We start from the raw sequence: 25,904 nt of genomic DNA on the forward strand, positions 1-25,904 counted from the left end.
GACACCCAGGGCACTTTGCAGGGGACTGCACTAATTTTTACTCCTAGGAATCTCCTCCTAGCAAAATAAATTGCATAGATGCTGGCATGTTCCTTTCTAGTCTTTATATGCTCCTTCTTTGGAATCTTTATGTCAAACTCCCTAAACATACACTGGTTGTACAGATCAGAATGAAAATGATTAAAATAGAGATACGAGTTTTGTAGAAGTGGCTTTCTTCACTCCATTATAATTTTTTTTGGAGAACTCAGATATTAAAGCACTTTGTTTGTTTGTTTTGGGACAGAGTCTCACTGTGATGCCCAGGCTGGAGTGCAATGGCACGATCTCAGCTTGCTGCAACCTCCGCCTCCCAGGTTCAAGTGATTCTCCTGTCTTGGCCTCCCAAGTGGCTGGGACTACAGGCATGCGCCAACATGCCTGGCTAATTTTTGTATTTTTAGTAGAGACAGGATTTCACCATATTGGCCAGGCTGGTCTCGAACTCATGACCTCAGGTGATCTGCCCGCTCAGCCTCCCAGAATGCTGGGATTACAGGCGTGAGCCACTGCACCAGGCCGATATTAAAGCATTGGTACCCACAAGACTAAACCAAGAGTAATAACTTTTTGAGCCTTATAGAAATCTAAGTCAAGGGAGTAGTGATGAGAATCTTAAAAACCTACAATTGTTGTTTTAAATACTGAAATTGCTATTCATAAGACTTGAGTGAACAGAGAAAGGATAATATAGGAATAGGAGGTGTTTTCAAATCCAGGGACAAGAATATTTATAATCATACTCACTGATTGTGAAACAGAGGGCAGACATACATTCACTTATACTTTCAGTGGGTTCGTTCCGTAGCAAGCTTCAGTCCAGCTGCAGAGTTTCACTATTCAGGGGAAATAGTGAAATTCCCTTTCTTCAATGCCTCCATTCACATTTGTGGCTGGTCAGGGAGATACAGTTATCAAACCACCTGTGGGAGAAGCCAATCTATCTAGTCAACAGTCTTCTCAGGAGCCCTGCAAGGAGCTTGCTTAAATAGGTGCCACTGGAATTGTGAACAGTATAGGGCTGGATAGCTCTGTGGATTGCAGGCTTGTGCAGATGAGATCAAGCGCACTAGTTGGCTCCCTCTATGGGCTACTCAGTTCCACTGTGGCCCCAGTTGATCAGTAGCCTGCACCTTTGTCAGCTGCATCACAGATGTATTCATTCAGTATTTGCCAAATATGTATGGAGAGTCTACATGCAAGGGGCTCTGGAAGTATGGCATGTGATTGCAAACTCCTGATGACAGAAATCTGACTTGCTTGCATTACTTTTAATGGCACTTGGCAAATTCAGTTATATGTGACCTTTCATCTCTTCTTGCCCATTTGTGACTTTCTGACATCTCTAAGCTCTTCCCTCTTAACGTCAGTGTTCAATCCCTCCATGTTGACTGATCACCTGACTTTTCAGGCCTCTTACCTCAGCCTATACTTCTTAGTTGCTTCCCTAGTCCCAAATCTAAAAATAAATGTGCTATATCCTTTTCTAGCTCCTTTTGTCCCACTCTTGGATTATTAAGAATAGCAATCCAATAAAAATTAATCATACCAACTTGTTGGAATCTAGTAGGGGTCTAATACCCTAGGTTTAAGGCTACAATGCCTTAGCTCATGGAAATTGATTTCTACTGATGAAAGTGTAGTGTGGGAAAATATTTGGTGGCACGTAGGTATTCATAGATCCGTGTTATCATACCTCTGGTCCATTTTAATGGGAAAATTCCCTGAGATCTCTTAAAATATCTTATGTTGTAACCTTACACTGCAAATGCTAGGGGAAAAAAATAAATGGGGATAACGTTTAGAAATTATTTTCTCCATTATTGTATTGCTGTTCTCTGGCTATTGACTACCTTATAACTAAATACTCCCTCTCTGATACCTAAGGCAAGGGAACAGAAGAAAAGATACCATAAATCTATTAAGTCAAATACATATTGCTCACATGGCCCTTAAAGGGAAATGAATTATCAGTGTACTCTCCAGGTCTGCATGATAAAACTAATTGTAATGGCAATTAAATGTCTTACACTGCCATTGAGCACGCTTGCTGTGACTCTGGAGCAGATACATTGATTACCTTCAGTACTTACCATGTCCCATCACAAATGGGCCAAAGTGGACTGTTAACATTGTAAAAGTGTAGAATTATGCAATAGATCACTTAGAAGAGATAACTAAAGAGATTTGGGAAGCAAATTGAAATAGCATTTCAATTTTTTTTTTCTGTCAAGTAGGTAATGATAGAGTTTGATGCTATTTTGCAAAGCCAAATTTGTTAATTCAAAAATATTTGCTGTGCATCTTAGGATTGGGGAAAACAAAAACTGAAATATTAAACAGTTTAAAAAATATTCCCATGGGGTTTATTTTGTTTCTATTAACCAACTTTTGAAAAACAAGCTATGAGAAAATATACATTTTCTAACAAATATTTGTATCATTACCTTTCAGTTGTTTTAATGCATGCAAACAGTATCACAGATAATTTATAAAAAGAATAATATAAAATCCATTTAAAGATGATAAAACAATAAATATTAAAGTTGTATTTGATCCAGAGGTGTATCACTGGTAATTTATAATGACCCAGAAAGTTCAGCAAATTCAAGTTTCCTTCTTTTCCTTCTTGAAAGTTTTGTAGTGACAAATGACAGGTAAACAATCCAATAGCAAGGAGTGAATTAAAAAGACCCCTGAGAGACAACCAGTGATCAGTACATATTTAGTCTAAACCACTGTACCTTCTTGGCTTTAACAGTGTACAATGATCATCAGAATCCATAGTGATGAATCTGATACCTCTGAATCCTCGAAGAAAGTTTAGATGCCCTTCACTATCAATTTACAGGGAGTTACTTATTTGTTTGTTTGTTTATTTCTAATGAATACCTCACATACTATAAGAGGAGTTGAGGCAATGTGTAATAACAGCCCACGTGCAGCACGCCAGTGAAAGCCAAAGTCAGAAAGAGAGATCAGAAACCAGAGTGCAAAATCTTTCTTGGGCCACAGACCCCTTTGAAAATCTGAAAAAAAGGGCTGTGGAAAATTTCCCCAGAAAAGTATACCTATGCAAATAGGCACATTGTTTTGCCAACTACCTTGAAGCCCATGCAACCATCCTTCCCCTGGGTGTCCTTGAACCCTAGTTCAAGAACCCCTCATATAGAGAAAGTGAAATCCTGAGGTAAGATAGTTATTATACTTAAACTTTGCATTTAGCTCTGAGCTTCCTGTCAACTGAGGTTAAAAGATTAAGCACGCTGGGTTAGAGTTCTCAACATCTAAAAAAGGAAGCAGATCAGTTCACAAAATCATAAGTAAAACATAATTTTAAAATGGCAATGTTTATACATTTCTCTGAGATGATTGTTTTTTAAAGGGTAATCAAGAAAAGTGAAGGGATACAGCGTATTTTGATGAAATTTTTTGAAAACAAGGAAAGTGGAAATAAAATAGCTATGCTAATTATGTTGACCAGCATATGAGATTGGCCACAGCATTTCTTTTTTTTTTTTTTTTTGAGACGGAGTCTCGCTTTTTCACCCAGGCTGGAGTGCAGTGGCTCAATCTTGGCTCACTGCAAGCTCCACCTCCCGGGTTCACGCCATTCTCCTGCCTCAGCCTCTCTGAGTAGCTGGGACTACAGGCGCCTGCTACCACGCCCGGCTAATTTTTTGTATTTTTAGTAGAGATGGGGTTTCACCGTGGTCTCGATCCCCTGACCTCATGATCCACCAGCCTCGGCCTCCCAAAGTGCTGGGATTACAAGCGTGAGCCACCGTGCCCGGCCCACAGCATTTCATTTTTAACCCTTCTGGAAAATAAGGAATTTACTGTACATGTCTTTCTTTAATGGTAGATTTGCCTACCTAATATTATTTGATTACAGCTGACAGTAATATAATATATTCCGATGAGCACTCAGCAGCTAAGCAGAAAGGGAGGCCTAAGGGTATAAAGAGAAATTGACCTATGATTAAATATATGCTATTAATAGGTCATACCATGGAAAACTGGCATGTATATAATAGCAAATAATCACTTTAGGTGCCTACTGCTTCCAACCAGAGCATTTACTTTCTCAAAGGCAAATAATAGCACAATTGTTATTGTCACAATTATAGGCATAGGCAGTATAGGGTAGAGGTTAAGAACACAATCTGGAATCAGAGACTGGTTTTCCACCACTTATTAGCCGTGTGACCTTGGGCAAAGTCATTTAACTTCTTTTGTCTCGGTGTCTTCATTTGTAAAATAAGAAGAAAAGCCTTCATCTCAGGACCGCTTCTAGGCTGTGTAGAGGCCTCTTGGAAATACTTGTTTTGTGGGGCTCCTGTGTAGCGGTCTCTTGGAAATATTTGTTTTGTGGGGCTCCTGTCTATATAAACAATTTGAGTCACCTAAAACCAATATGTCAGCAGCATCATTCTAGTAGTCCAATTTCATAGGCTAATGTGATGGAAATACTGCAAGGCTAGCAGAAGCAAACAACTTGCCTGGCTACTCTGCTGGAATTAGGACCTGGCCATGGTGCCACAGAACAACCCTATAGGCATGAGTTCTGGAGCTCCTTGAAGAATCTGGTCTACCCCAAACAGAAGGTGGCTGTAGAAGATTGGAAGATACCCCAAAGGCACAAGGCTGGAGCAGGGGCTGTGCTTACTAAGGTCTAAGCAAGATACAAGTCTATCTCATAGGGTCACTGGGAAGATTGAATGAAGTAATCTATGTGGAGCACTTAGGACATGTTGGTGATGATTACTGCTCACACTATTATTGTCAACAATGCTCACTGTATCTTATGCCTCTTCTGATTTTCTTTCAGTGGATGGCTGCATTGACTGGTCAGTGGACCTCAAGACATACATGGCTTTGGCAGGTGAACCAGTCCGAGTGAAATGTGCCCTTTTCTACAGTTATATTCGTACCAACTATAGCACGGCCCAGAGCACTGGGCTCAGGCTTATGTGGTACAAAAACAAAGGTGATTTGGAAGAGCCCATCATCTTTTCAGAGGTCAGGATGAGCAAAGAGGAAGATTCAATATGGTTTCACTCAGCTGAGGCACAAGACAGTGGATTCTACACTTGTGTTTTAAGGTGAGTGTTGTGTGAAAACATTGCCCAATCACATGGCTGATAGTCTTTTGAGTAGGACTTGAGTCTCATGTTGTATAATGGATATGTTCTTGAAAGGTTGCAGTACATATGGAGCTTCAGTAAATTCCAGTTCTAATTATCTATCAGAACTACATAGCAAGTTCCTATTAGATTTTCATAAAATAGGATTCCCATTTACTGTGTGTGCTTATTTAATTTAGAAAATTCTGTGACTCGGGCCGGGCGCAGTGGCTCACACCTGTAATCCCAGCACTTTGGGAGGCTGAGGCGGGTGGATCGCCTGAGGTCAGGAGTTCAAGACCAGCCTGACCAATATGGCGAAACCCTGTCTCTACTAAAAATACAAAAATTAGCCAGGCATGGTGGCGGGTGCCTGTAGTCCCAGCTCCTCGGGAGGCTGAGACAGGAGAATTGCTTGAACCCAGGAGGCAGAGGTTGCAGTGAGCTGAGATCGCACCACTGCACTCTGGCCTGGGCAACAGAGTGAGACTCCATCTCGAAAAAGGGGGAAAAAAAAAAGAAAAATTTCTGACTCATTTCTTCCCTCACCCCACCCCTGCCCCAGTGTCTTATATTAACAATTAGTTTTGCATACAGCTAGTTGACTCAATTATCTTGATATCTGGCCACGAAAATGATCTGAAATATCATTTTGGCCATGGTCTTGCCTTTCGTGTTGATGAAAAATAGTTTCAAATGCTTCTGGGAGATTTCTCAGCAAATGTACTACTGCTGAAATCCTTCATAGAATTTGCAATGCAAGTTTGAGTCCACTGTATTTAAATAATCAACATCGAGCTCTGTAAATACACAGTCATCCTAAGTTTCTGGGTACTATAGTGGGAAGATATCACAGACACAATTCTTGCTTGCAAGAAGTTTACAGTAAAAAGCAATATGTTTTTTCCCTTAGGGATTCTGCAGTATGTTCTCCCTTCCCCCTCTACCCCAGTGATAGAATCTAGGATCTAGCGTCTAGCATCTCAAATGGAGACTGGATTAGGTATTGAAGTAGGTAGCTGAGACGACCTTTAAGCCACCTTTCAATTCTGCAATTTTGGGAGTCTTTGATCTTGCTCACCAGGGACCTGCACTCTACTATTTGATTTTAACTCCTTGGAAATGCAGACTTTTCCTATTTTTGTGTCCTGTGAACTTTGATGCCAAAGCTATGTCACTTCCTCATCAAAAGCACTTGGAAGCCCCTGGCGAGGCCTCATTGTTCAAAAGGCTGGGAGAACAAGGTGGCATATAAATAGAGAGCCTTCTGGATGCTCTAAGAATCACTTTTGTGTGTAGGGGAAGAAAATGGAGTGATGGGGGAGCAAATGGTGAGTTTAGTCTCTGTTTGTGGTAGGAAAAATCTCCAGGATCTTGGGAGAACAGCAATCATTCTGATCACACCTTAGTGTTAAGTGGTATTTTCTCCTACTTGGGCAGCTCTTGGCAAAATTGAGAAGTAGATGTAATTCAGCTTTAGTGACTGACACTGTATTCCCTAGGGTGCTGCTAATCTTTCCTTGCTTATCTCCTTTCCATCCCCCATCGTCATTAAAAACCCACCAATCAAAATTATCTCTCTTCTCCTCCCCCTACACCATTTGCTTTTTGTTTGTTGTTTTCACAAATTTAAAGTTTTATTTGCAAAGCATCAGTCCACTATGTACAGGTGCTAAGCCTACAATGAATTATTAGACAAATTATTGCTACTTCCCCAGGCCTGCTAATGTCTTCAGTCCTGTTACCTCCCCTCTTTTCCATTCTCCGCTCTAACCCCATTCCTTTACTCCTAGCAATAATAACAACTTAGTGATCCGTACCTGCATTTCCCCTGCTGTTTTAATTATACAAACATACTGACATGGGTATTTTCTCCTCATTGTTTTACAAAATGAAAGGAGGGTTATAGATTTCTCTGCATTTTCTTAGCTTAGTAAAAATACGTGGTATAAATCTCTCCAAGTCAATTGATAGAGAGCTTTTTTTTTTTTACTTTTGTTTTAGGCTCAAGGGTATATGTGCAGTTTTGTTATACAGGTAAACTGCACGTCATGGGGGTTTGGTGTAAAGATTATGTTGTCACCCGGGTAATAAGCATAGTACCTGATAGGTAGTTTTTTGATTCTCTCCCTCCTCCCACTCTCCATCCTCAAGGAGGCCACAGTGTCTGTTGTTTCCTTCTTTGTACCTATGTGTTCTCATTGTTTAGCTCCCACTTGTAAGTGAAAATGTGCAATATTTGGTTTTCTGTTCCTTATTTCACTAAGAATAATGGCCATCCACATTGCTACAAAGGACATTCTTATTTACAGCTGCATAGTATTCCATGGTGTATATATATGTACCACATTTTCTTTATCCAGTCTACCGTTGATGGGCATTTAGGTTGATTCCATTTTTTTGCTATTGTGAATAGCGCTGCAATAAATATATATGTGCATGTGTCTTTATGGTAGAATGATTTATATTCCTTTGGGTATATACCCAATAATGGGATTGCTGGGTTGAATGGTTAAATATATAATACTGTATGTTGCTTAATATTTTGTGATACCACAAGTCAATCATTTCCCTATTGATGAGTATACACTTTGTTTCCAGTATTTTGTCCCTACAAGAGGCGCTGTAATAAAAATCCACTATTTGCTTTTCAATAAACTAAGAAGTCTTCGATTTACATAATAATTGCAAAGATAATATAGAGTTCCTGTACACTTTATATCCAGCTTTCCCATTTTATTAACATCTTACATGACTATAGTACATTTGTTACAATTAATGAACCAATAGTAGTACATTATTACTAGCTAAAGTCCATATATTCTTCACATTTCTTCAGTTTTTCCTTAATGCCTCTTTTTCTGTTTCGGTATCCATCTCTGGTAGCACATTGTATTTGGTTGTCATGTCTCCTTAAGCACTTCTTGGCTGCGTCAGTTCGTCAGACTTTCCTTATTTTTGATGACCTTGACAGTTTGAGGTGTACTAGTCAGATAATTTGTAGAATGGTCCTCAACTGGGATTTATCTGATATTTTTCTCATCGTTAGACTGGGGTAATATGTTTTGAGTAGTAAGATTACAAAGGAAAAATACCATCCTCATCACATTGTATCAAGGGTATAAAGTATCAATATGACTCATAACTGTTGATTTTGACTTTGATCACCTGGCTTGAGGTGATGTTTATAATTTTTCACTGTAAAGTTACTCTTTTTTTCTCTTCCTTTCCCTACTGTAGTCTTTGGAAGAAAGTTGTTATTCACAGTCCACACTTAAGAAGAAATATCTACATAAATTATTGCAAATTCTTCTGCATGGAAATTTGTCTCTCCCCTTCCCCACTTACTTATGTATTCCATCATTTATTTATATCGGTATGGACTCATTTTTATTTATATTATACACCGGCTTGTAATGCAATTCTACTTAATTTTCTTGCTCAAATTCTTCCACCTTTGCCCATGGGAAGCTGTTTCAGTTGGCTCATTTGTCCCTTTGATACAACTCTATCATCGTGGAGTGATGGTTTTATTTTTTTTTTTTAAGCATTTCCTTACATTGTAGAAAGATGCTCCAGGTTTATCTTATATATTTTGTGCCCCAGTTCTAGAATTAGCCATTTTTCCAAGGAGTCCTGTTTTTTTAATGGATAATTGCATTAGAAACCTAGATTTGGTTGCTAGGTATGCTCATTGCTACTGGGGTGTTGTTGCTTCTAAGTCCTCTCAGCTGAAGGTCTATTTGCTTTTAAACAAAGCCATAGATTGTGAAGGAGTACTTTAGGGATAGTTGAATTTCCTAAGGTCCCTGAAGTCCTTTCCTATAGGTGGCCCTTTCTTTCAAGTACATTTCAGATTGGCCTTTTTTATGTCTATTTTGGATACCGTCTGAATCAGAGGTTCTCAACTCACATCTAGACCAATAGAAGATAAAAGAATTCCACTAAGATTCGAACATAACTTGTGACTTTTTAACTTTTGTGCAGCAAGCCTTAGGGAGCTATTGGGACTGATAGAGATAGGTGGAACTGTTGAATATTATCTCTCATGTGTGCCTTAGTAAGGAAAAAAATGTTTGGAAATCACTGTTCTAATAGAATCAATCAGGCTTTTGTCAACTCAGAGATACATAAATCTATTCCAGGTATATAAGTGAAATAGCTAGCATATGTCTGTGAATAATGAACCTGTTTTTCATATCTAGTAGTGGCCACTGACTTCTATTATGTGCCAAGTGAGAAATTCAGTCCGTACAGGTGATTTTATGCAATTGCCAAGAGTGACATTTATAGTGAAAAGGGCTCTTAATTTGACAATGTCAGTATTCATCTAAAATCTCCAGTTAGATACCACTTTAAGGTAATCACGAATGACTTTTCTATGTTTTATTGATCTCATTAGAAGTTACTCTACTGATGTCACTGTGATTAAAAATGAAGATATGAAATATTTAGTAATATTCTCCACCCATGTGAATGACAGCAAGAAAAATTTACTATTTGTGACCTTTCAGTAGCCACTTGGCTAATGAATAATTTTTAAATTTTTCCTTGGCCAGTCTCAAGAGTGATTAGTTGAATTTCCCAGCATAATAACGGGCTGGTAATATGAGAATGGTAGAGGATTAAATCATATTTTGAGAGACAGTGCCAATCCAAGAATCACACCAGTATTTTCAATGGAGGCTTGAATTAATAGGATGAAAATGATAAAGGTAATCTTATTTGACAAAATCTCACATATCATTTTCTCAACAACTTGGAACAAGGGGTGACTTAAGCTGTGAATGAAGATAGATATAGTCATATAATCCTGCATTGAATTCACAGATACTGAAAAGAATGATTGGCCAGGTGCGGTGGCTCGTGCCTGTAATCCCAGCACTTTGGGAGGCTGAGGCAGGTGGATCACGTGAGGCCAGGAGTTCAAGCCCAGCCTGGCCAATATGGCAAAACCCGGTCTCTACTAAACATACAAAATTTCACTGGACATGGTGGTGCACATCTGTAATCCCAGTTACTCGAGAGGCTGAGGTACGAGAATTGCTTGAACCGGGAGGCCGAGGTTGCAGTAAGCCGAGATTGTGCTACTGCACTCCAGTCTGGGTGACAGAGTGAGACTCTGTTTCACATGCACACACTCACACACACACACACACAAAATTAAATATAATTGAACATCTGTAAAAACCTAACATTTAGGGATAATTATGGCTGAGTGCAGAGAATCAGTTAGAGGTTCAAAATTATTATGACCATTTACCTCTGTAACGAGGTCAACAGAACAAGCAGTTCCCTTATAAAATTGGAGCATAATCCAAATATTTTTGGTCTCTAATAGTCATTGAAAGAAGTGAGGTTCTCAAAATCTGAATGCCTCACAACATCTTTCTGAACAGTTCCTTAGTATATGTCTAGCCAGGAGGCACAATTGCTTTGATTTCAAATGCAAATAATCAATTCACAGTTGAATGATTATTACTCAACCAAAACAGCATCAGAAGAAAAGTTGAGGGAGTGGATACATTTGAAACGAAAATTGTAGCATGTTGCTAATTTTTGAATCTGTATGGTGGGTACATGAGGATTCATCATTTGCCCTTTGTATTTTTTATTATGTTTGAAATAGTCCATAACAAAAAGAAGAAGAAATAAATGTAAGTATACAGTAATTTTACTTGATTTTATTGTCACTTAAATGATCCTGACCTATAAATACTTAGGTATCACATATAAGCAAGTATTTTTATTTCAGTCAACAAACATTCATTGAATATATATCATGGGACTCACTTTATGGCATATTGCAAAGAGACCTGTGTCTTTAGAAAAGAAAGTGATGCTCTAGTCTACATGAGACACAAAGAAATGGCTCTTAGCACCTTCCACTCTCCTACCCTACTTCCCATCGCGGTTACCCAGAGATTTTCAAGGACAGTGAACATACCAATTCCAACTTAACTATTGATCCGTGAAAAGTTAAGTGTCAACAAGTCGGTTACCCAGGTAGCAATTTCCGGGAGAGCAGATAGTTTCTTGTCAAAAAATGAAAGCCTGGATCTTATAGAATTAATTGACCTCAGAAAAGATCAAGAACGTACAGCAGGATCTTGAGACAGCAGGAATTTCATTCCCAAAATGAAATGTAATTAGTTATTTTTCTACCTGTTTTTGGTTATAAGCAGGGGTCTCTGATTCCATTATTTTTATGGCAATTTGATAACCTACTTGTTAATAAAATTATATAGGTAAATTTTAAATAGCAAAGAAGTAACCATTTTACTTTATTTTCATTTCATTAGCATTAAATTAGATATGTTGTAATGTTTAGAAATATAACCATACTGTTGTACATTAACTATGTAATTTCAACTTCATTCAGTTTGTTTACTAGAAGGAAGCAGATGTTTACAGTTTATTCAGCAGGAGTACCTGCTTTGTAAGAATTAATAGGTTATATTTGATAACCACAAAGGAAGAATTGATCTCAAATAGTCACTGATGAGTTGGTTAACACTGGTATTTATATATACTTTTTAGTTTAATCCATTGTATAATTACACAATCTTAAGTGACTTGGTTTTATGGCTATTTTGCTCAGAATCAAGGTTTTAACCTAATGCAGGTTGTAAACTCAAAATCTTTTCAGAGGTCAAGAAGGTAATTTAATGAGTGTGGCAGGCCACCTGAAACATTTTGGAGTGTTGCAAGTTGTAGCAATCCCCTCCATAATCTCATTTCATGCATTCTACTCTATTGCCACTACCTCCTATTTTTCTAGCTCATTTTTTTCTGTACCTTACCTCCAATAATCTGTTGATTCCACCCAAACCTCTTTCTCATTGATCTCACATGTTTTTCACTGTACCTTGTTCTCTTCCCATCTAGCATAGTTCCAATTCAGTGGATCAATCATTATAATCACTCCCATATACACCCTCTTGATTCTCTTGACTCTTTCTCCCTTCATCTTACTCGCTTGTGAAAACCACAACATTGTTTAAACCTAACTGTCCATCTATACTATGCCTGCATCCTTGCAGCTAAACTTGGCTGAAGGAAAATATATAATAATGTTGACTGGTTTCACATTAAATTCATTGTCATGGACCTCAAATTGACCTTTAATGCTAGTTTTATTTTACATTCTTAGACCATTCAGTCTCCCATCTGCCTAGATGACTATTTTATATCATCTCCACTCCTCAGATCTCCAATATCTCCTCCCCCTTGCTTCCAGTTACACAGAGAAAAAAAAATGATGTAATCAGGAAAAAAACTGCCACTACATCTGCCCACCTACTGGCATATGTACGTACATATTCTGCCTTCCAGCCTGTTACCACAGATGAACTGGCCTTGCTTCTATGTAGGGCAAGTCACTTCATGTGTACACCAGATTCTATCCCTATTTGCTTACCCAGGAACATCACCTAAGGAATTCTCCTCTCTCTCCCATATCATGAAATTTTCTATTTCTACTGGATCATTTCCATCAGCATATATACAGATCAATATTTATGCCATCTAAAAAAAATCCTCTCAACTCCACTTTCCTGACAACCACTATTCCCGGTTTCTTGCTCCCATTTGGATAAAACTACTTTAAAGAATTATCTGGTGATGGTATCATGATTATTTATATAAGTCCAAACCCTTCAAACTGTACCCATTAAATATGTGCAGTTATTTGTGTATCAATTATATCTCAATAAAACTATTTATAACAAAAGAGTTGTCTGCATTCAGTTTTGAGTTCCTCTCCACTCATTCTCTAGTAAACCCATTCCAATCAAAATTTTACCTTCAAACTCTTCCAAACCTGCTCTTGTAAAAGTCTCCAATGACCACAACAATGCTAAATCCAACGGGCAGGCCAATTTTCAGTTCTCCTATTACTTGACCTGTAATGTCATGTGGCATAGTTGATCACTTCCTTCTTTTTGATAATACATTCTTTACCTGACTTCCAGAGAACAGTACTCTCTTGGCTTTCCTCATACTCTATCAGTTACTCTTTCATAAGTTCTTTTCCTGGCTCCTCATATTCTTTCTGACCCCTTAATGTTAGAAGGCACTAAGGATATAGGCCCAACATTGCCAGTTTTTCTGATGTTTTGAAATCTGAACAATTGTGTGAAATTTCTCAATTTTTAAATTTATGGGACCCTCCTGCCCAAAAAAGCCCACACTCAGATTCAACCATTGAACTCAGTTCTCACACTCTAAACTAATAGGTTCTGACTCCAACATTAACCTGGAGAGTAATGGTATAGTCATCTTAAAGTAGGGCTGCAGCAGGTTTTATCTGTATCAAAGTGAAGCAGGAAAATCAACACTCCAATGGCAAGATAGATTAAAGGAAACCCGCCACTCTCCCTAGAGTACATTTGAGCATTCAGTAGTAGAGTCATATGGTGTCCCTTTATGTGGCAACTGGCTCAATTCCAGCTTAATCTCTTGTGTGGCTATTGGAGTCTCCAAAAAAATGCGCTGATCAGTATAGGGGTTCTTATTGCTAGCTACGGTGTACTGAAATTGGTATTCTATCAAGAGGATTCTATTGCTATAAAGTGGTGCTTCTCCTCCACCTTCCTTCCTGTCAATGATGAAACAGCAACTCTTTAAAAGGGCAGAGGACTGAAGATGTGCAATAACTCTAGTCCCAGGCATGAAAAATAACTTCAGTGAAAATATCCATTCAATGCTTATGTGGACTAATATTGTGCCTATCACTATGGTGAACCCAAGAGAAAATTATGACACAGCATCTACCTTTTAGCAGTTACTAAAGGAGGAGTTACTAAGAGTTACTGAACTAGCTAGGACTCTTCTACACCTAACACTGTGGTGCAATCTTCTATATTACTATTAATACTACTGTGTCCTATTAGGAGTATGGTCTCTGGAGCTGGACTGCTTGGAGTCAAATCCCAGTTTTATTACTTACAAATTGTGTGGCCTTGAGCAATTTATATGACTACTCAGGTTCAACCAGGGGACTCACAGTTTGCAAACTCTGAACTATTGGTTCTGACTCCAGCATTAACCTAGGGAATGATGGTATATTATGGCTGTGTGACCTGTGCCTTGCTTTTCCTCACATGGAAAATAAATACCCATTTGGTTATTCAACTTAAAATATTTTGAACACTTGCATTATGTGTTGAGTAAATGCATTGAATGAGAGATTAAAGTAATGGAGCTTCCATTCTAGAGTTGAGAAAACATACAAATAACTAATGCAATCACAAGACTACACTGGGTAATCATAATTCTACACTGGTGAGAGTGAAGAAGGGTCATGTTAGGGGAGTGACTGACTGAGAGGCCACTTTCAGTTAGGTGGTCAAGAAGGGCTTCACAGAGAAAGTGACATACAAACTGAGACCTGAATGACAAGAAGGAGCCAGCCTTGTGAAAATCTTGGGGCAGAGTATTCCAGTCAAAGTGAATACCACATGTAAAGGTCATGAAATGGGAAAAGGCTTGATTCAAGAAAGCTAAAGAAAGGGCTGGGCACAGTGGCTCACGCCTGTAATCCCAGCACTTTGGGAGGCTGAGACGGGCAGATCACCTGAGATCAGAAGTTCAAGACCAGCCTGGCCAACGTGATGTAACCCCTGTCTCTACTAAAACTACAAAAATTAGCCAGGTGTGGTGGTGCACGCCTACAATCCCAGCTACTCAGGAAGCTGAGGCAAGAGAATCGCTGGAACCTGGGAGGTGGAGGTTGCAGTGAGCTGAGATTGCGCCACTGTACTCCAGCCTAGGTGACAGAGCCAGACTCTGTAAAAAAAAAAAAAAAAAAAAAGCTAAAGAAGGGCAGTTTGTTTGGAGTGTGGTGAGCTGGGGAATAATGCTACTAGATAAGGCTGGAAAAGCAGGCAGAGAACAGAGGACAGATGCTATTGCATATTGTGGACCAGAATAAAAAGTTGATTTTTAAATTAGTAATCAGAGATAAAATGAGTATTTATTTTTGTTAAACTGGAGAGTAATATGATCCGATTTCCATTTAAAAAATGATTACTTTGGTTGCCTGGTGAGAATGGACTACAGGGGAAGAAGCAAGAAGACCAAGTTGAGAAGCAATTGTATTAGTTGAGGAGAGATGTGATGGTAGCTTGGATTGTGGTGGTAGCTATAAAAATAGGGAGATGTGAATGAATCCCAGATATATATTGAAGGATGAGCTGATAGGACATACTGATGTCCTGGATGTGAGAAAAAGCTGAATAAAGGATGACTCCTGTTGCTTTTGACTGAAGCAACTGGGTGAATCATGGTGCTATTAACTGAGAGAGAAGACTTGGAGATGAACAAAGATCACAGTACTTCCCTCAGAGAATGTTGATGAGCACTTAGCACCAATACTGACATAGAGTAAGCACTCCATACATTATCTCTTATTTCTACTTTTACTACCACCACCACTGCTACTACTACTATAATTGTTTAGCTTTTATTATATGAAAGCATTGTGCTAATCCTTAGAATAACTCATGAGGTAGGTCATATTATTGTAGATGATAAAACTGATACTTATAAAAGTGAAGAACTTGCCCAAGGACACATGGGTAGTAAATGATGGAGCTGGGATTTGGACAGGTTTGACTCCAGAGCTTATACACATTATCAGTTTTCTCTACTGTCTTCTCAATTATTATCTGTTTTCACTGTTCTTTATAGTAATCTGTATTTGTATATTACAAGAAATGAGGTATGGTTATTTGCATTAATTCTTGCCTATATAAAGTTCTGTGCTTCTGTGTGTTTTTAGTTTCATCAGTGAACATTATTGTCTGGTGATGAGGATAGAATTTTATTGATTAAAGATGGATAACACAGGGCAATGAAATAGAGATTCTAAGTTCATGAAAAGTGATGATTAAGTTAAAGCAAGAATTTTCAGAGAACCAGACTTCTTGTTTTACCAAGTTTAAAATCCTTTGTGATCGCTTTTCAGTTTACATATACAGAAGTGCTTAGAAGTTGTTTTCCACCAAATAGAGATGAATTTTGAAGCATATATATCCTTAAATAGCTCTTTTTGTCTGTTTACTCTGACTTCAAAACCTCTAATATGTAAGACTCATGATGAATCAATTAGAGAAACATATACATCAGTATATGACAAAGTGCTAGAATGAATATAATCAGGTGTCATAAATGTATGATTATCTTTTTCAAAAACTCATTGCATGACACTACTTCCCTCCATTCACCTTAAAGTTGAAAATGTTCATGGTGGAACACAAATGAGATCTCATTCCTTCCTAACTACAGTTTTGTTTTGTTTTTGTTTGTTTTTAATAAAAGTGATGTTTTTCAGCCAATATCCTTTTAGCTCTCAGGTATTTATTATTCATTAAACAAATATTTATTGAGTACTTCCTGTACAGAGGGTACTAAAAAAAGCAAAAGTGAATGATAGGGCTCCTGACTTACAACAAATTAAAAGGGGAATTAGGACATGTATACAAATCACAATCAAACAAGCATAACTCCCATGTGGTTCATCATTAAATTGTATCCTAGAAAACATAGTCTAGCAACTAAACATATTTTTTTTAAAGTCTGAGGATAGATTTACTGTAGTCCCTTGAAAAATATCAAAGATAAGCCCATTTGTAACCAGCGGCAACAAAAATCATTGTTTGACATTACTATCACTCCTAGTATCTCTTGTATGTTTCAGCTGCGCAGAAACCTCTGTCATTGCTCCTCTCATTACCCGCTAAAAAACTCTTCCTGGAATGCATCCCCTACAAGTTTCTTCTCTTTTTGCCCTTTCTCATCCTCTAGCATTTTTTTCCTTTCAAGAAGCTCTTTTTTGCCCTTTCCAATGTAATTTAATTAAACTAGCAGTGCTCCTTGCAATTCTTCAGCTCTTTCTGCCCATTACTCCTATTCTGCACAATAAAATCTCAGGAACTAACCTGCCATACCAAGGATCTTTGTAAAAGTTGTTGCATTTAAAAAGACCAATGCGGTGAAAAAGAGAATTATGTTTAGAAGGCAAGAAGAAGGGAAAAGCTGCAAACACTAACTTGATGGCTCTTATTCCATCATACATGAGGGAAAGTGACACGTGCTATAGGAAAGATAAATAGTACAGTAAAAAGTAGGAAAAATAGCTTTTGTCTTGTAGAATCTCGCTTGTTTGAGATGGCCCTTGAGGATCTAAACAGGTGGTGATAGTAGAGGTCTTCCCAGGCAGATAAAACAATGTCCCAGGGCAAGGAGGTAGTAATACATGGGCCATGCACAGGGAAAAACAGGGAGGTAAATTTGGTCGGAACCTGGATTTATCGAGGCGTTTTTTTCTGAGTATGAACCTAACAATAATGCTTGCTTTATGAAGGTTTCAGATGTTTTTGAAACATGAGATTTTAGACATTGACCAATTCTTAGAAAAGAAGCTAAAAGACTCAACTAATGAGCACCTTAACTTGCAGTCAGGTAATAAGGCACGTTTTTCGCAGATTATGTTTCCACAGAGAAAATGTATATTTAAAGGAGGCAAATTCCCTTCTATGACCTGACCCTCATTAAAGAAAGGCAGTGCTGCTGACTAAAGCATTGTTAGTCTTAGTATGTACTCCAACCAGTTTTCTCACAGGTGTTGATAAATTCACATGGAACCATCTCCACTCTCTCACCACACTGAAGAGTGATCCACCTTGGTAAGATGGCTCATTAATATTTGATGGGTATAGTCTGTATCTATAAATATGAGACAGAGAAAAGCTAAGTGAGAGGGGTAATGTATATTTCCACCTTGGGGCCTTGATCACATTCAAGCAAGACCCAAGCCAATACGAATCTACACACTTGTTTCCAGACCAGATCTCACTCTTCAACACTAAGGCAATATACACTTACCTGAGTATAGAGATATAGTATATACATTTTTAATTTTTTATTCCTGTTACCCTGATCCCCTGTCAGTGCCTTCCCTTTACTTCCTACAAGGAAAGTGGCTTGACCATGTTTCATATTTACATTATTATGTTTTACTCTCGAGCAAGAGATCTCTCCTCCTTTTAAGCTCAATCTAAAGCTTGCCACTTAAGCACCATGCACACTGTCCACACACAGGGCAGCCTTTCCATACATACTGATTGTCAACTTATTCGCCGAAACCCTCAGATCAGTAGGGTCTGGACGTTTTCAATTTGCTCACATGAATCATTTTTTTAGTATATTGTTATACCAATAGAAGTAGATGACAGGAAGGCAATTTTACGAGGTGACAGTCCAAATAATAATATTGGCAATGCCAGTATTTTATGGCAGGGTACAAAGTCACAGAAAATTCTGATTTTTAAGCATTTAGGGAAGCTTCTATATTAGGTAATGTCATTAGGTAGTGTCAACATATACACACTCTGCTCAAATTTTGACTTTGATCCCACGTGACATAAAACAAAGATAAAAAAAATCACTGCTGTTTCTAAATAAAATATAGTTTAATTTTACTTTCCATTATTTTAGAGACAGGTATAGCCAAGTTTGACTTCCTGGCATGTGAATGGATGATCAGAAAAAAAGAGGTCAATGAAGGCTTCCCTGGTTTTTGCCTTTCACCACTTTGCTTGTTGTTATCTCAAATGGCAAGCCCAGAGAGGACCATTACAGCTTTTCTAGAGATAAAACTCACTGTTTTTGACCAAGGCATTGGTCCCCATGAAATATCCATCCCCTTCTCTCACCCATCAGAGCTGGGCCTTTCTCCCAGCAGCATTGTTTTTAAAGCTGTCTTCCTCTGTAACTGCCCATCTCACTAAACATGCTTACTCAAGGGCTCAAAGGTCAGGTCAGATTGCTTCTGATGAGTTTGTAGAGGATATTCAGTGATGGAAGTAGAATTAATTTTTATGTATTAAAACCTTTCCTCTGGACTTACAGAGAAAAAAACTTTAATAGGCATAACACAGGAAATCATGAAAATGTTAATATCTTTCCATAATCCCTGCCAGATATAAAACCCAAATCCAATCAAACTGATTTAATGTTTTACTGAAAAAAAAAGTTATGAAAACAATTTGTAGGACCAGAGAGATAAGTGTCTGGTTCCCTTCCTGGAATTATTCACCTTCCTTTCTAGTGCCCCCTCCTAGGGTCGCACTGCTCTCCCCTTTGATTTTCTTTCAGTTGGGTCCTATCCCAATCGTGTTTTTTATGCAACTTGATGATCCTTTCCTCCCCCTCCTCCAGTCTCCACCCCATCCCCTAAGTTATTCCTAAAGGTACCACTGTCCCACCTCCACCCCGACCTTCTGTCCTTACTAACCCTCAGGTGCCTTGTCTAACAGATGCAAAGGCAGGAAACCCCTTGGGTTCCCACCCCCTCACCACACAGTGTCTGCTCTCCTTTTCCCTTCTGTTCCAGAGGAAGAAGTGGCCTTTCCAAACCCATCCACCCAGTAAATTAACTTCTTTATATTGTTTTGTATTTCTATGAACATTTAATTATTTTACTTTCACAAAACACAAGAATATAAAGAAGTAAAGGCCCTCTATCTCATGCCCCCTACTCTACCTCACTCCACCCTATACCCTAATGTCCCACTGCCTACCATCATTTGACCCCTGAGCCTACCCTCCCTAGGTAACTCATAATGATTTTGCCCTCTAGTGGACATCTGGCAATATCTGGAGAGAATTTTGTTGTCACAATTTGGGTGGGGTGGGAAATGTACACTACTACTGGGCATCCAGTTAGTTGAGGCTAGGGATTTTGCTGAACAACCTACAATGCACAGGATGGCCCCCACAAATAAAAAAGTATATGGCCCCAAATGTCAAGCATGCCAATATTGGGAAACCCTGCCCTAGAAGGATATAAACAAGCCCAAGAACATTTTTGACAAGTACAAACTCTTTAATAACTAGTTAGGGAACTGGCCCCAAGTCCTGAATTGCTGTCGTAGATTAAACAGGAAACAACCTAATGTCACATCTAGCTGCTGCAGAGATGTCCCAGGGCCATGACAGCTTCTTAGTCACTAGGTCCACAGGCCCCAGGTGATGTCCAAGGCTCCTCCATTTGTGTCTCAATCTGGTTCAGGTCTAACTCCTCTCCATCCTTCCACCTGTGAGCTAAAACATACATGTACCCCCGATCAACACAGCTTACAGTCATCAAAGGGATAGAAGGAGACCAACCTGCCACCCACCTTTTGACCCCACCCACTCCTATCCTCCCCCACCTCACCCCTCCCTCTGAAAGTTGATTTCCCACTGGGATATGTTTCTGTTCTGTTTCACATTTCTAAATTCACTAAGAGCTTTGTAGCTAGATTTTCCTCCTACATTTATCATGGTGGTGGGTTGGAAGAGAAATTCCCTCAGGATGATGGCACCGTGCTTTTGCCCATGGTCTAAACCAGGAAACCCTCTGAGCACTATCAGTTGCTGACTCACCTCCTTGGCAGTGGCAGGAGTTCTCTGTTCAAGTCTGACTGTCCCTGGTTCTGCTCACTTGGGATTGAGGAGGATTCTCCTGTCATGAGGGCTGTAGAGTCATAGTAGTCCTCGCCTGGAGCTGGTGCTGGCATCCTCTGTATGTAGCCCTGAAGGATTCCCTCAGGAGTAGCAAAGCACTGCCATGTCGATTTGAGTCAACCATAAACCTGGGGTTAACCCCAGGCCTGTTTTGATTGTTTGTCATGATATAACTCACTCAGAACATGAATGAACTTTCTATCCAGTTCATTCCTACAGACTCCTGGAATGCAGGAATCTCCACTACTCACCATACCCTGATGCAACTCCCCAGCTGGTTCGAACATATTATTTGATGGTCTCTTATTTGCAACTGCTCTCCTGGTACCAATTTCTGACATAAAAATAATCTGATGGGGAGGCACCAAGATGACCGAATAGGAACAGCTCTGGTCCACAGCTCCCAGCAAGAACAATGAAGAAGGCAGGTGATTTCTGCATTTCTAACTGAGGTACCCAGTTCATCTCAACGGGACTGGTTAGGCAGTGGATCCAATCCATGGAGGGCAAGCAGAGGCAGGGTGAGGCATCACTTCACCCAGGAAGTGCAAGAGGCCAGGGATCTCACTCCCCAAGCCAAGGGAAGCTGTGAGGGACAGTGCTACCCAGCTGGGTTACTACGCTTTTCCCACGGTTTTTGTAATCTGCAGATCAAGAGATTTCCCTTGTGTGCCTACACCACCAGGGCCCTGGGTTTCAAGCATAAAACTGGGCAGCTGTTTGGGCAGACACTGAGCTAGCTGCAGGAGTATTTTTTCAAACCCCAGTGGCACCTGGAACCCAAGCAAGACAGAACCGCTTACTCCCCTGGAAAGGGGGCTGAAGCCAGGGAGCCAAGTGGTCTCGCTCAGCAGGTCGCACTCCCATGGAGCCCAGCAAGCTAAGAACCACTGGCTTGAAATTCTCACTGCCGGTACAGAAGTCTGAAGTCAACCTGGGATGGTCAAGCTTGGTTGGGGGAGGGGTGTTCGCCATTACTGAGGCTTTCATAGGTAGTTTTCCCCGACAGTGCTAAGGAGGCTGGGAGGTATGGACTGGGCAAATTCACCACAGTGTGGCAAAGCAGCTGTGGCCAGGCTGCTTCCCTAGATTCCTCCTCACTGGGCAGGGCATCTCTGAGGGAAAAGTAAAAGCCCCTGTCAGGGACTTACAGACAAAAAGCCCATCTCCCTGGGACAGAGCACCTCGGGGAAAGGGTGGCTGTGAGTGCAGCTTCAGCGGACTTAATAATTCCTGCCTGCTGGCTCTGAAGAGAGCAGCTGATCCTGACAAGAGGGACTCTCCCAGCACAGCACACTAGCTCTGCTAAGGGACAGACTGCCTCTTCAAGTGGGTCCCAGACCCCCATGCCTTCTGACTGGGAGAAACCTCCTAACAAGGGTTGACAGACACCTCATACAGGAGAGCTCCAGCTGGCATCAGGCTGGTACCCTTCTGGGATGAAGCCTCCAGAGGAAGGAGCAGGCAGCAATTTTTGCTGTCCTGCAGCCTCCACTGGTGATACCCAGGTGAAAAGGGTCTGGAGTGGACCTCCAGCAAACTGCAGCAGACCTGCAGAAGAGGGACCTGACTGTTAGAAGAAAAACTAACAAACAGAAACCAACAACATCAACATCAGTATCAAGGAGCCCCACACAAACACCCCATCCAAATGTTATCAACCTCAAATATTAAATGTGGATAAATCCACGGAGGTGAGGAAAAATCAGCGCAAAAATGCTGAAAATTCCAAAAGGTGGAATGCCCCTTCTCCAAGTGATTGCAACTCCTCTCCAGCAAGGGCACAAAACTGGATGGAGAATGAGATTGACAAATTGACAGAAGTAGGCTTCAGAAGGTGGGCAATAACAAACTCCTCTGAGCAAAAGGAGCATGTTCTAACCCAATGCATATAAGCTAAGAACCTGATAAAAGGTTACAGAAACTGCTAACTAGAATAACCAGTTTAGAGAGGAAAATAAATGACCTGATGGAGCTGAAAAACACAGCACAAGAACTTTGTGAAGCATACACAAGTATCAATATCCAAACTGACCAAGCAGAAGAAAGGATATGAGAGATTGAACATCAACTTACTGAAATAAGGCATGAAGACAAGATTAGAGAAAAAAGAATAAAAAGGAATGAACAAAGCCTCCAACAAATATGGGACTATGTGAAAAGACCAAACATATGATTGATTGGTGTACCTGAAAGTGATGGGGAGAATGGAACCAAATTGGAAAACACACTTCAGGACATTATCCAGGAGAACTTCCCCAACCTAGCAAGACAGGCCAACATTCAAGTCCAGGAAATATAGAGAACACCACTAAGATACTCTTTGAGAAGAGCAACCACAAGACACATAATCGTCAGATTCTCCAAGATTGAAATGGAAAAAATATTAAGGGCAGCCAGAGAGAAAGGTCAGGTTACCTACAAAGGGAAGCCCATCAGACTAACAGCAGATCTCTCTGCAGAAACCCTACAAGCCAGAAGAGAGTGGGGGCCAATATTCAACATTCTTAAAGAAAAGAATTTTCAACGCACAATTTCATATCCAGCCAAGCTAAGATTCATAAGCAAAGGAGAAATAAAATCCTTTATAGACAAGCAAATGCTGAGGGATTTTGTCACCACCAGGCCCTGCCTTACAAGAGATCCTGAAGGAAGTACTAAATATGGAAAGGAAAAACCGGTACCAGCCACTGCAAAAATACACCAAAATATAAAGACCTCCCTGAAGAAACTGCATCAACTAATGTGCAAAATAACCAGCCAGCATCATGATGACAGGATCAAATTCACACATAACAATACTAAACTTAAATGTAAATGGGCTAAATGCCCCAATTAAAAGACATAGACTGGCAAACTAGATAAAGAGTCAAGACCTATCAGTATGCTGTATTCAGGAGACTCATCTCATGTGCAAAGACACACATAGGCTCAAAATAAAGGGATGGAGGAATATTTACCAAGGAAATGGAAAGCAAAAAGAAGCAAGGGTTGCAATCCTAGTCTCTGATAAAACAGAGTTTAAACCAACAAAGATAAAAAAAAAAAAAAAGACAAAGAAGGGCATTACATAATGGTAAAGGGATCAATGCAACAAGAAGAGCTAACTATCCTAAATATATATGCACCCAATACAGGAGCACACAGATTCATGAAACAAGTTCTTAAAGACCTGCAAAGAGACTTAAACTTCCACACAGTAATAGTGGGAGACATTAACACCCCACTGTCAATATTAGACAGATCAATGAGACAGAAAATTAACAAAGATATTCAGGAACTGAACTCAGCTCTGAACCAAATGGACCTAATAGACATCTGCAGAACTGTCCACCCCAAATCAACAGAATATACATTCTTCTCAGTGCCACATAGCACATATTCTAAAATTGACCACATAATTGGTAGTACAACACTCCCTAGCAAATGTAAAAGAATGGAAATCATAACAGTCTCTCGGACAACAGTGCAATCAAATTAGAACTTGGGGTTAAGAAACTCACTCAAAACCGCAGAACTATGTGGAAATTGAACAAGCTGCTTCTGAATGACTACTGGGTAAATAACGAAATTAAGGCAGAAATGAAGAAGTTCTTTGAAACCAATGAGAACAAAGAGACAATGTACCAGAATCTCTGGGACACAGCTGAAGCAGTGTTAAGAGGGAAATGTATAGCACTAAATGCTCACAACAGAAAGTTGGAAAGATCTGAAATCAACACACTAACATCACAATTAAAAGAACTAGAGAAGCAAGAGCAAACAAATTCAAAAGCCAGCAGAAGACAAGAAATAACTAAGATCAGAGCAGAATTGAAGGAGATAGAGACACAAAAAACCCTTCAAAAAATCAATGAATCCAGGAGCTGGTTTTTTGAAAAGATTAACAAAACAGATGGACCACTAGCTGGACTAATAAAGAAGAAAAGAGAAGAATCAAGTAGACACAATAAAAAATGATACAGGGGATATTACCACTGAAACCACAGAAATGCAAACTACCAACAGAGAATACTGTAAACACCTCTACGCAAATAAACTAGAAAATCTAGAAGAAATGGATAAATTCCTGGACACATACACCCTCCCAAGACTAAACCAGGAAGAAGTTGAATCCCTGAATAGACCAATAACAAGTTCTGAAATTGAGGTAGTAATTAATAGTCTACCAACGAAAAAGAGCCCAGGACCAGACGGATTCACAGCCGAATTCTACCAGAGGTACAAAGAGGAGCTGGTACCATTTCTTCTGCAACTATTACAACGAATAGAAAAAGAGGGAATCCTCCCTAACTCATTTTATGAGGCCAACATCATCCTGATACCAAAACCTGGCAGAGACACAACAAAAAGAGAAAATTTCAGGCCAATATCCCTGAAGAACATCAATGTGAAAATCCTCAAGAAAATACTGGCAAACAAAATACAGCAGCATATCAAAAAGCTTATCCACCACGATCAAGTCAGCTTTATCCCTGGGATGCAAGCCTGGTTCAACATATGCAAATCAATAAATGTAATCCATCACATAAACAGAACCAATGACAAAAACCACATAATTATCTTAATATACACAGAAAAGGCCTTCGATAAAATTCAACACCCCTTCATGATAAAAACTCTCAATAAACTAGGTGGTGATGGAACATATCTCAAAATAATAAGAGCTATTTATGACAAACCCATAACCAATATCATACTGAAGGGGCAAAAGCTGGAAGCATTCCCTTTGAAAACTCACAAAAGACAAGGATGCCCTCTCACCACTCCTATTCAACATAGTGTTGGAAGTTCTGGCCAGGGCAATCAAGCAAGAGAAAGAAATGAAGCGCATTCTAATAGGAAGAGAGGAAGTCAAATTGTCTCTGTTTGCAGACGGCATGATTGTACATTTGGAAAACCCCATCGTCTCAGCCCAAAAAGCCCTTAAGCTGATAAGCAACTTCAGCAAAGTCTCAGGATATAAAAGCAATGTGCAAAAATCACAAGCATTCCTATACACCAACAATAGTCAAGCAGAGAGCCAAATCATGAGTGAACTCCCATTCACAATTACTACAAAGAGAATAAAATACCTAGGAATACAACTTACAAGGGGCGTCTTCAAGGAGATCTACAAACCACTGCTCAAGAAAATAAGAGAGGACACAAATGGAAAAACATTCCATGCTCATGGATAGGAAGAATCAATATCACAAAAGTGGCCATACTGCCCAAAGTAATTTA

The 25,904-nt window shown here is 39.5% G+C and overlaps 1 protein-coding gene across 1 annotated transcript in view; it reads left to right on the forward strand.

Annotated features, from left to right (window-relative positions):
* Positions 1-4,830: 4,830 nt before the first annotated feature.
* Positions 4,831-25,904, forward strand: part of IL1RAPL2 (interleukin 1 receptor accessory protein like 2) — a 599,554-nt gene continuing 578,480 nt past the window's right edge. The window contains exon 1 of the mRNA XM_055267708.2: positions 4,831-5,144. Coding sequence (XP_055123683.2) covers positions 4,831-5,144 — 314 coding nt within the window. The remainder of the gene's footprint in view (positions 5,145-25,904) is intronic.

This window comes from Symphalangus syndactylus, chromosome X (genome assembly GCF_028878055.3).
Source record: "Symphalangus syndactylus isolate Jambi chromosome X, NHGRI_mSymSyn1-v2.1_pri, whole genome shotgun sequence".
NCBI lineage: Eukaryota > Metazoa > Chordata > Mammalia > Primates > Hylobatidae > Symphalangus > Symphalangus syndactylus.